At 43.5% G+C, this 12342-nt stretch overlaps 1 protein-coding gene across 7 annotated transcripts in view; it reads left to right on the forward strand.

The window, feature by feature from the left end:
• The window catches only part of NFATC1 (nuclear factor of activated T cells 1), a 120679-nt gene that overhangs the window by 58749 nt on the left and 49588 nt on the right, over window positions 1-12342 (forward strand). For all 7 annotated transcript variants that reach the window (XM_068931600.1, XM_068931604.1, XM_068931601.1 and 4 more), the window contains exons 7-8: window positions 9251-9306; window positions 10883-11015. In XM_068931600.1, coding sequence (XP_068787701.1) covers window positions 9251-9306; window positions 10883-11015 — 189 coding nt within the window. The remainder of the gene's footprint in view (window positions 1-9250; window positions 9307-10882; window positions 11016-12342) is intronic.

Raw genomic sequence — 12342 nt, forward strand, 5'->3', positions numbered from 1 at the left:
CCAAATTCTTCATATATGTGCTGAAGGAAATCACAGTAATCACACTTAGAGAAATTCCCTAAGTACTTCAGATAGGAAAACTTAGTTTACTTGCCATTGACAGTGTTGTAAAATTTGGTCGACTGAACGTTTGCCCAAAGCAAGTGCAAGATGGAAAAGAATGAAGCCGAATGAGTTTAGGTGTCCACTCAAGCATTTCACAGGGTTTTTGTTCCTCTCAAATTTCACTGTTTTTGGCAAAGATTAGAGTTGATTGGTTGCTGCTTTAAGATAAAAATGTCAGTCTGAAGTTTTGAAGCATTGTCGAGAAGTTCAGTTCTGTTTCCTATACGTTGCGTGAGCAACAGTTACCTTTTTATACAGCAGATACTCAAGTGCAGTGTTTTAACTTAAGGAGAACGTTCAAAAAGTTCTGAAAGATGTTGTGTCCCTGAGACTTGTGAGCGGCATTTGGCTGGAGCGGGCATGCTGGGGACGCGTGTGGGGTTTTTGGTTTGACTTAGCTGCGCTTTGGAGCTCTAGCTTTGGAGTCTGTTTTGAGGTGATGTGATGTGATGTGGAGACTGGTGACCTGAGTCTTGGCAGAGCTCCATTTGGTAAAAGATCTTACATTCTCAGAGATCTTTCCATTGCTCTTTCCATTGCCAGTAGCAGTCACAGTTTGGGGGGCAACTGGCCAAAAAAGGGTCATGTTTCACACTGGTAATCGCACTGTAGCTCACATAATAAATAAGCAAGTGGCAAAATTCCCCCTCTCCCTCTCGTCAGATGGACAGATACTACATAATTTTGTCTTTATCTATCTGTTTACCCAAGTTCAGGACACACGTTCCAGTTGGCAGTGAGAGGTTATGCACTGACTCATGCGCACTGAGGTTAAAAAGTCTGGAAACTAGATAAACTGGAAACTTCAAAGGCATACAAGTTGGGAGCACAGAGTTCACGTGAAGGTCACTTGTACCTATTTCCTAAAGATATATTGATAGCTGAAGGGGTTTCTGGCCATTGCCCAGAAATAGATATCCTTGGGCAAATAGTATCATCAAGCGATGGAATCATTTGATGGTGGAAGCCTTTCACACGCGTGCAGTAGCAGTGATACAGCTTGTAGGAAACGTCAGCATGTTTCAGATTTTCCTGGCTGTTTAGTCTAGGGAATGGCAAAGACAGAGCGGGACAGCAACCATGCACATGAGATGGTGGTATCAGCAGCAGCAAGCCTCATCCTGGGTGCAGCTCTCACTGTGATATCAGTCAATCACAGATACTTACTATGGACAACAGAGAAAGAGAGAGAAGTGTAAAGTGTCTAGTTAAGTCAATTGCTTGAGTAATCCTGTGAATCTTTAATTATTTCAGAAACTGTGACTGAACGCTTGAAGTTTTTTTTCTTTCTTGTCTTTTCCAAGCTAAATGGCTTCAAGCAGCTGGATCTGTGCAATCAGTTAAGACACTTTGTCTCTTAACTTTGTAAGTAGCATAAGGTTTCAGATAGTTGTTGTTGTGACCGTTCTAGTAGGACCCACTGCCCAAACACACAGGAATTCACAGCCCTTACCGAAAAGCTTAGTCTTATGCAGCCATCAGCACATAGATATGGTAGAGGAAAGGAGGTACCTTCAAAGTACATAGGTTTTGCAGGGATGGTATACATCTTTTGCAAGAACACCGTCCATTCTCTCCTACTGCTTCCCGGACTGGTCATTACGAGCTGGTTCATGTCTTCAGCAAGCATCACAGTAAAAATGGGGAGAGTTGAAGGAAAAGTAGCATATCCTCTTTAGGCCTGTTGAAGGAGTAAGATGGCACCTTCAGGAGCAATGCAGAAGAAAGTACAATGACATTTAAGAGAAGAAGAGATATATCTCTATATGGCATTTCCAAAGTATGCCTTGTTGCAGGGAAGCTGATGTCAAGGCAGATAATCAGCAAAGAGGAGGAGGGACCTTTAAGATTGAGCCTGACCCTGCAGGGGAAGGGAAACGAGTGGGAGGGACATGAGGGAACAGTAGAATGGAAAAAATCAAAATGCCATGCAAAAGGTTACTGTTTGGACTCTGCTGAAAAGTCATGATGGGGTGGCTGAGATGGGGTGTTTCTAGAAGGTGAGAAGTTGTGGCCATATAGATAAAAGGTAGAGTTAATCTCTTAAAAATGGTTCAGCAAGAACTGAAAAGATTTTAATCCAGCTTAGATATAAGACAAGGAAAAAGAAAGAGAGGAAGATAACTTTGTATGTTACAGGCCTAAGAGCTATGAGGCAGGTGGGGGTGGTGGCATCAAACATAGAGGAAGTAGAGGAAAAGAATTGTTCTTGAAAGGAGAACTTGGAATTTGGTTTAAATTGGATTTGAGTTTTGTTACTCAGATAGCATGAGAGAAATGTGAGACAGAAGATTAGACTGAAGAAAATGGATTGGGATTATTCTGCTCAGCTTCAGCGAAAAAGACACAAGTTCAGCCAACGAGAGGATTCCAGAGGAAAATAAAATTGTGAAGGCGAGGAAATCGCATACATGCAACTGAAGACAAAATGAAGTCTTACCATTTCTGCTGATGGGTGGCTCTGCTGGTGTGCTCAGTTTGACCTGCCTGCTCTAGAGAGCTTTTGCAGGGATGTTAAGCTGCAGTTTTCCTTCTGATTTGAATATCTTAGACCTGGAATTACTAAGTTATTAAATAAAACCCTAAGACCAACAGTAATTTGAATAGAGGGAGGTGTCAGAGAGCACAAATTGCGTAACCAGCTTCCATTCTGCAGAAAATGGGTTCTGGCAGGTCATTCCAGATTGTTTTGGCTCCCAGTGAGCCCTCATTCATCAGTTTGCAGCACAGTGCCTCCTTTTAATTACCTGGGCTAAAATTACAATTAATTTGAAAACACTCACTTGAACTCAGAATAATTGCAAAGTCAGTTGGACATACTTTGGTAAAATCAGCTGAAAAGGTTTGAAGTTTAGGCAAAGTGAGTCCCTCAGCTTCTGGACTGCCCAACTGAGCAATCACAAAAAGAACTGCACTTCTGGCACAGATGCCTCTGTACTGTAAGGTGCTGTTCTTACTGGATTTTTATTACCTGACTCCCAAATGACTTTCTTATTGTTAATTTAAGGTTAAAAGGCAAAAAAAAAAAGGTAACTCGAGCAAAAATTTTCTGCCACATACATGACAGAGGGACGTGTGAATATACGTAATGTTCAGCTTACGACTTCAAAAATATGTAGTAGAATGAATGTGCACAAGATCCGTATGCTGCAAAAGTGCCTATGAGGACAGGCAAACAAATATAGAAGCTTTGTTTTGGAAGTAAGAATAGGCCAGTTACACATGAACCCTGATGCACATGGACTGATGCATGCCAGAAGACATGCCAGTGACAGAGAACAAAATTGCAGAGGAGAAAATCCCTCTGTAGGAAGACAGTAGGCTGTGAGGAGGACAGGGAAGAATAGCTTTTTTTTTTTTTCTCTGGCAAGGAAGAGGGAAATAAAGTGGGGGGGGGGGGAAAGCAGTGACCGTGCGATCCTGTAACAAAAGAAGCGGAAGAGCAAAGGGGAAATCGGAGTAGCTGGGGAGGGGGTGAGCTGGGCCGCAGCGATGTGGGAAGCGAAGTGAGGGGAAGGGGCCGAGCTGCCGGCGGTGGGCAGGCGTGGGCTGGCAGAACGAAGCAGCGCTAGCCAAGGAGGTCGCGTGCAGCAGCTCCCTCTGCATTTCTAAACAGTTCCTTGCTCCCTTCCTTTCCCATCTTCCCTGTGCATCCCCTGCCAGGCTGCTTAGCTGCTCTCACTAATGCTTATAATCTGCCCCTTGTAAATGTCTTTTAAAATGTACTGTGATGCACAGTGTGTAAACATTGGGACTGACTCCACCCATCGATAATTGGGTTTGCTGGTATCCAGTTAGGAAAATGTTCTTCACAACAAGGCGCCTGCATTATGTAATAGATCAGGCTGGAAGAGCATCCTGGCTCCCCTTATGTTATCCTCAAATCCTAAAGGCTGACGCCTCTAGAGAGAAATCTGGCACTAAAATGCTCATGCATACGTGCGTTACCCAGTAGATGAGGCAGCATGAGCAGGTCTCGCTGAGCAGGGGCTTGGGCGAGTACTCTGCTCCAAGCGCTCGACCCGCCTCTTCTCCTCTGTAATTCCCAGCCCAAGCGTAGACCTGGCCTAAACTGCCTTGCACATGAAAATGGATAGCATCTCAGCACAAAATTGCATGGCTTTAGGTCTAGATGACAGGACTTTGTCTTAGTGTTCGTTCTCTTCTGTCACTGAAAACCTGTCCTTTCCTTCCGGACATATTCGCAGATCAATCATCTCAGTGCCATGAGTGTACTTCCCAGGGAAAAAAGGATGGGAGTGCAAACTGAAAACTTGCAAATCCTTCAGTACTAAAGGATTTGAATGTACATTAATAGGGCAAATTGGAGGCTAGGCTACCTTTGTAGAGCACCTTAAAATTACACTGGATAATCATTTTGCATAGCATTTGTGTCCTACCTGTTGCAGACATGTTAAGGTAGTCAGGGGTGTATAGGCATGACTGTTTAGGGTAATCTCACAACACGTTAATCAAACAGTGCATTCCTTTGAGGGGATAGGATTAGTTTCACTGTCTTGCAAATATATCACAGTGTAAATTCACATTTACAATCCAGCCAGTGCAGTCAAGCTCTGTTGAGCCTCAGGCTGGAAGAGTAGAAAACGCACACTATGTATAGGCAGGGAAATCCTAGATAGTATCTGTTCTTCTCGTATCTCAAGGAAACGCAGGACTACTAAATAATATAGACTGTTTTAACCTACTGTACTAAAGTGAGATCACTTAAATATGTCTAAACTCTCCCATTATGCCCATTTCATAGAGGCAAGGCTTAAGTGATTGCCAGATGCTTGTGTTGTACTCTCCCTAGTTTCCAGTTTGGGGTGGGTTGTTTTTTTTGGTTTTTTTTTTTTTTTTGGTAACTTGTATTCCTTCCTCTTTCTGCCATCCCTCAGTCTACCATGAAAGTTAAGCTGGTGGTTTGACTCTTGCGAGCTCCCAAAGCTGTGGTGTACCGTGCTTACAGCTCCCTGGTGCACAGGGGCTGAATGTGGTTCTGGAAACCTTGGACCATCCTTCTTGATGGGCAATGAGGAGACTTAGAAGATAGCAGAAAATTTCTTTGGAAAGTCTTTACAGCCCTTTGACTGTTACTCTTCTGTGAAAAAAAACAAAACCATGTTTTCTGGTCTGTTACGGCTTTGTGTGTGAATAACTGATGCTGTTAGCTTTACACAACTACTTTTTAGTGCTGCCTCTGTGTTAAAACAGGCCTCTACAGTGCCTTTTTATGTGGAAATCTTTTAGATGGGTGTGGTGGGGAAGCCGTTTCTGTGACTCATACTGCAGGGAATTCCCTAATGAATTAGAATATTTTTACTTCTGGACTTCTGCGCAGTTTCCTTTAAGGCTGGAACGGGCAGTTGATAAGAGCGAACTACAAAGGCCCATTCACCGTTAAGCTGCTCCGTTTCAAAACTGGCCGCTCATATTCTCAGGCGCTGAAAGTCCCCCCAGAGCAGCGCGGTAGGGTGGTGGTGTTTTCATCGTTAGTAAGCCCAGGTGCTCCGAGTGTGACGGTGGGGAAAAAAAGCTGAAGTGGATTGTGAGGAAGCGCACCCAAAAGGCTGTAAATAGCCCATCGCAGCGATCGATCTCGAAATGTCAGACTTCCTGACAAAACGCAGTGCCTTCAGCTGAAACGGGCCCTGATGGCCACCTGTCAGTGAAGCAGCGCGCCGCCCCGAGCCCAGGGCCGGCTGTTGCGGCCCGAGAGCCCCAGGGGCCTGGGGGGGTTTCTCGCTTGCCGAGCGCTGCCGCTGGCCTTGCCCGGCCTCTGGCGAAGAGCAGTGATTCAAAGCTCCTTCCTTGGAGCCCGTGGCACGAATCCCCCGGCGAAATCTTGGCGCGGAGAAGCCAACTCCTGTTGGCGTCCATGGAGCGGGGATTCTGGAGGGCTTCCCCCCGCCGGTCGGCCGGCATGCAGTTCCTTTGTTTTTCTTTCCCTTTTGGTAAAAACAAACAAAAAAATACCGGTGTAATGCCTTGACGCAACTTTTTAAAGTTTAGAGAGAGATGTTTTTCCATTCAAAATGTTATAATATAAAGCTTAAATGCCAAAACAAAGCCAGGCGTTAAATTTGGAGAAAACACTTCTTATTACTTTGTAAAAGTAAATAACAAAATGAAAGGGAGTGAAGACAGACCTTTGGAAAACCCTTTTCTGCCTTCTCTCTATTCTTCCCTCCCTCCTCCTCTCCTTCCTCGCCTGCCTCCCCCCCCCCTTCCCTCATATAACAACTGCCCATTTGGGTACAGTAATTCCAGAGAGTAAACTTTAACGGGAATGCCTGAAATGTGTCTGCTTCAGCTTTGTGTTATGTCTGTAATTTGAATTATTTGCATTTTGGAAAGGTATAAATTGCTCTGGTGTACTTTTGTTGGCCCTTGGCCAGGAGGGAGTTGCCTTGGGCTCGGAGGCGGCCAGGCGGCTGCAGATGTGGCAGGCGTACAATGGAAACTTTTGTGGTTTATCAGTCCTCCCTCCTCGAGCACACTCTGACAAGAGACGGTATCCCGCCTGCTTGGTAGGATCCCCAGCGCATGTGGCACTGGGGGCAAAGCAGTTTTCTCCCGCATAGGCAGATTTTCTTAATGCTTTGAGCTCCCGTACGCTGCTCTGTAGCCATTAGTCCTCTCACTTTTTTTAATTTCAGCTGAACCGTTTAAACCTGCAAAACATGTTTACTGTAAGAGGTTGACGTAGTGGTCTAAGGTTTCCCTCCTGGAGTTGGTCCCAGTCCGTGGGCGTTGAGATTTCCCTCTTGGTTCACCAGACGTAATATGAGGAATTGTCTTTTTTTTTTTCTCTCTCTGCTTCATAACAACTTTTCCTCCTTATGTTTTTGTTAAATGAAATGTCACTAGCTCGTAATGAGTTGTCTGTTCCCTCCTTCTCCCCTCTCTTCTCCTGCCCCTCCAGTCACTGAGCAGCATGGTCTGGACAGTCTCAGGAGAGTTTCTTGGAGCAAGAACCGTATTGTTCTTATGAGCTTCCAAAGACAAACCACGGCTCTGGATTTTTATTTTCATAATAATTTAGATTATAGCATTTAAAATATTTCTGAACAAACTCTCTTTGTCATCGTAAGAAATTCAAAAGCGCATAAAGGCAGTGCTGCTTGAAGTAATTGAAAGATTAGGTATAGATGGAGTCGTTTTGAATTTTGCCAAAGTATCGGCAGGAAATAAAAAACAGAAACCTGAATCAGATCATTCATCTCACAGAGCAGAAATAAAACATAACAAAAAACCTGAGGTTCTGGTAATCCATTTACAAAGGCAAATTGAACACACAACTACTAGTCTGGACTTCTTTAGATTAAAAAAAAAAAAAATCCCATTACAAAGCAGAAGTTCCTAAGCTGACTGTAACTTTGAAAATGTGTGATGCTGTCAGCGGTGTGTTACTTTGAGAACTGATTGAATTCATTTGGAAGGGGGGGGCTGCGAGGGCTTTATAGCGAAGGGGCAGGAGATAAAGGAGGCTGCTCGCAGACGACAGATATGTCCTGGCTTGCAGAGTTTTGGTCAGTTTTTTTTTTTTTTTACTGACAGCTTGGGGGAAGCATCTGTTGGATAAATTGTGAAGTGATCTCCAGTCCTCCTGAGAAGTCTGCTTCAATTCTGGCGCTCTTAAAAGGCATCGCTAAGGAGACTTGAGCGTGGTCTGGCTAATCCTCTTCTTCCCCCACCAAACGTGGCAGTACCTATTAAAGGAATTCCTTTTCCAGTGTCACAATTTAAAATGTAGGAAGAAACTATGGGTCGATCTGCTAATTGTTTCCTACAGAAAGACCTGCCAAATTTACTGTGCTATTTGTGCTGCTGCTTTCGTGTTGCTCTTCTTTCCATACGTTAAAAAGAAATGGTTTTAGACTGCACAACAATCGCCAGTGCTAGTTCCTCAACAACATTCCTTTCACAGTAGGACAGCTGTACACAAAAATATTATTTACAGACATTTGTAATAAATCAGACAGTCCTAAATGCGTCACCTCTATCCTGGCCATGAAAGTGAAGAGAGAAGAAAAAGTGCATTCACTGTTTTACCTTGCTGAGAGCTGTTTTTTTAAGGCCGGGCCACGTCTATGTGATGAAGTTCAAAATAGCTAATATTTGCATTTGTATGTCCCGATGCTGCAATAAATATACAAAAGAGATGACATAAAGTCTAATTTTCCCATTCATTCCAGTGACATCTGACAACGGTGGGACTCACTGAGCGGCATGCGTCCCTGCTGCTGAAGTTAGAGAGCAATGTGCTTGTGCCCTTTCATACATGTTTTTGTTTTTCTAGGCCTGCAGAATGGAAACCTTAATTTTTGCATTATTTTTCTAATTTCTTTGCTGTTGAGTTTTGAAGCCGCAAGGAAGAAAAAACTGTTATTGGCCAGTTACTTCAGTATCAGTGAGATGTAGAAAGAAATAAATAGATAAACAGATAAAACCAATTTGTTTCAAAAGACAAGACCTCGGAAAAACTGGTAGTTATGGCAAATCCATCAGAAGGACCCAACACAGCACTGGGGGCAGCCCCAGAAAACTGTAGGCTGGGCCACTAAGCTGAGCTAAACCAACCTTAAAATGGAGTCACGATCTGCAGAAACTACATTTCCCACCATATTGTCTTGCCTTTTGAGGCAAGCGGCAGAATTATGACAAGTAGGAGTACATTAAAATGAGATGCTGCATGGCTGAGGAGCTTCCCTAGTACTGCTTTTGTTTTGCTTTATTTCATATGAATGTCAAACATTTATATGACTTAATGCATATGTAGTGATCAAAAGACCTGATAGAGGCCAGTATTTTTGTCTGAAAAATCTGGGAAGCTAAAGCATAGAACAGTTGCATATTCTATTTAAATTAGCAGCAAAACAAAATCCCGGTGTCTTTGCCCCATCGCAGTATTATGTGCTCTGCCCTGTGATTTCTCCCATAAAAAGTGTTCAGTGAGATCCTGTAGCAGGTTACACAGATGACTTCCTGGTTGGGCAAAGTTTGGGCAAAGTATTTTGAGAGCTGTTTTTCCTATATGCGATGCCCCTTTCCATCAAAGAGATTTTTTGCCAAAGTCATTCTTTTGTAGGCCTAGGAGAGGAAAAAAGGACAGAACTAGATATCTTTTTCTTTTGTCTTTTAGATGGTCACCATGTGTGGGAAATGGAAGCCAAAACCGACAAAGAAATGTGCAAGCCAGTAAGTCTGCCTTAAATATTTTAACATCAAGATGAAAAATATATATTGCCTTCTCTACCACTGTTTCTAAAGAGGGATTTCCAAGGCTTTGGCACTGTGTCTCCCCTCTGAAACAGAACAAGTACTTAGGCCTCCCCTCTTGGAAATCTTTCTTTAATGGGAGCACAGGGTAAAAAGCCTTCATTGGAATCTGTCCCAAAAATAGGAGAGACCAGTCGGAAAATATTTTTTCATTGTCCAGGATGGGCCAGCCCCGTCTGCTCATCTTCTGACTTGCTGGGTCGGTTCTTCTCTCTGCTCCCAAAGCAATCTCTCATCATTTTGCCTGGCTTTCATGGACTTTCAGCAGAAGAAATGTGAGTCTCCTCATAGGAGATCAGCCCCACAGTTAGAGAAGTGTGGCTCACTCACCATGACTATAGGTGGGAAATATGGCAACTTTTCTAGCTCTACAGCAATATGCAGTAGTTTTTTAGCTGTGAATCTGCTGGAGACATGCAGGCAAACAATTTAAAGACTTCAGTTGAAAGCAGGCCAAACACCGAGATTAACATTCCCTTTTACTCTTTCAGAAAGTGCCAGGGGAGGTTTTGATAGTCACAACAGATTTTACTGTTCATTTGTGTCAGTTAGCAGCCAAGTTTTTCATTAGCCCCATGCTGGAGCATTTGTTTTCTAACAGTGGAAGATCATCTCCGCCACCTCCAATGCTCCTTTCTGTGGTACTAGATGCTCTTTTGAGATCTCCCTTCCACAGAAATTAGCATGCTTAAAACTTCCTGAGTTGTTATGCGAAAAAATGACATTTCATTGTGGAAAATGGAAATATTTGAATAATCATATTCCTGTCCTAATTCACCTTGCAAAGGAAGCTATGTTAGGGCAAGGTATATTGGAGATGACTTGCCAACTGAGTGATTGTGCTTTCTACTGCCTAATTGGAGCCCACGATTTGATTGTGAGCCCGTGTGCTGCCATGTCTCGCGTGGTCCACCTCGCCTTTCCCCTCCCAGGAGTGTGCCACTCGCCAGCTGTGTGGACAGATGTCCCAGGCCACCTTCCACACATTTGCCTTTATACAGCACCGGCATCCTTCTGGGAAGCTAGCAGGCCTGTGCCTCAGCCACTTGGATGTCTCTCCATAGAAATGAGCTTGACCTCAGCAGTGGGTGAGGCAGAAGAGAGACTCAGGGCTTGTGAAAATCAGGGTGTTGTTAAAGGTGCAGCCTTCCTGGTGCTCTGTGTGGCCCAGCTCCAAGCCCCAGCCCTTAGCAGCCCCTTATCCCCCCACATACAAAGCCAGGGGGCCCGTCCTGCCTGCAAGCCCACTGTTCCTTTGCTGAAAAGGCTCAAACCTGGAATGAGCTGGTGGGATTTCCTGCCACGAGGACACCTGGGGTGGCGGGAGGCGTTTACTGCAACTCACTGGTTGCCCAGGAAGGCCAGCCCACCATTCCTTCCGTAGAAACAACGTTCCTCCTTGGGGACATCCCTCATAGGATTAATGTGTGCATGTTATTGATTGTGCAGTTTGACTGCCTCAATCATACCCTGACTTTCTGATTTATTTTCATAGAATTCGCTGGTGGTTGAGATACCACCTTTCCGCAATCAGAGAATTACCAGTCCTGTTCAGGTCAACTTCTATGTCTGCAACGGAAAGAGAAAGAGAAGCCAGTATCAGCTTTTCACCTATCTTCCTGCTAATGGTAACAAAATATATTCCTTATCTCGGATAGTAAAAATGAGAGATAGTGATGATTGCTTAGAAAGATGTATGGTAATTCTTTAGTGACCTGAGTAATTTGGACGCATATCTGGTGCTGTAAAATGAGAATGAGAAACAAAACACAAGGGCTGCCTTTCTCCCTGCTGTCCACAGAGGAAGCCTTCTCTGTAAATTATTTTCTTTCTTATTGTTGGCAGAGGCTCGTTGGAACAAAAACTCTCTCTGCTTGTGGGAACTTAACAACTCCTGCACAAACTCACCTGTATACCTGCAAATTGTGAACCTGCTGAGCTCTCTTGTTAAGTTTCTGTCAAACGTCGGTGACATTATAGCACCAGAGGGTATTCTGAATTTGCATGACACTTCTGAATTTATACCGCAGCACTGCAACGTGCAAGGCTCTGAATTGGAGTTGGTGTGGGAATTGCCTTCTAGTCATCCTTCACCTTGCTGTCTCTCTAGGGTTGGAAGCAGAACTTCAGGCTGATGCCACTCTTGGGTGCATGGATGATATGCATGGAGATCAGAATGTTCCATATAAAATGCTTAATGTATATGAAGTGTTTTGAAACAAGCGTGCCTTTATTTTGGAAGCTTATATTGGTAACTTTGCAGTGACCAAAAAATGCTCATGCTAGTTGAATTCCAAGCAGATTTATATTAAGATTCTGATAAGGGAATTTAGGGTTTTTTTTTTTCCATTTGAAATGATTCTTTTTCTGAGAATACTTTTTTGTGAAAATAGGAGAAAAGGGATTATTTGATTGTTGTTGTTGTTTTGAGAGGAACTGAAATTAGAAAAATGACTAAGCTCATATTTTTGTAGACTTTCCAAGTGAAAATAGTCCTTCTGAGGGAAATCCCCACAAAACAATACTTGAGTTATGTCACATGACTTGAAGAAACCTGCCAACATTTTGCAGGTGAAATCCCATAAAATGCACATTTTGAATTGCACATGGTTAGCTGGCATGCACTCCAGACTTTTATCAGGACTTTAATTTAAAATAAAAATCACAGGAAACCTAACATGGGCACCTAACTGCTTATTGCACATGTGCTGCGTAGATATGCTTCACTGAATCAGCCTACTTATGCAAACGTCCTCCCCATTGGGAAGGTCTGTGTATATTTAAAACCTGTTCAGCTCTTACACTGAAAAGAAAAGAGTTGTTATTCTCTTGCACAATACTTTTCAGCAACAAAAATCGGTCGTAAAGGCTGCCAGGTAGTGCCTTGCCAGCCAAGCTACCTTCATAGGTGTTTAAACTGCATGCCTGTTGTTAACTGCTGAATATTAAGCAGCA

Source organism: Struthio camelus, chromosome 2 (genome assembly GCF_040807025.1).
Source record: "Struthio camelus isolate bStrCam1 chromosome 2, bStrCam1.hap1, whole genome shotgun sequence".
Classification (NCBI taxonomy): domain Eukaryota; kingdom Metazoa; phylum Chordata; class Aves; order Struthioniformes; family Struthionidae; genus Struthio; species Struthio camelus.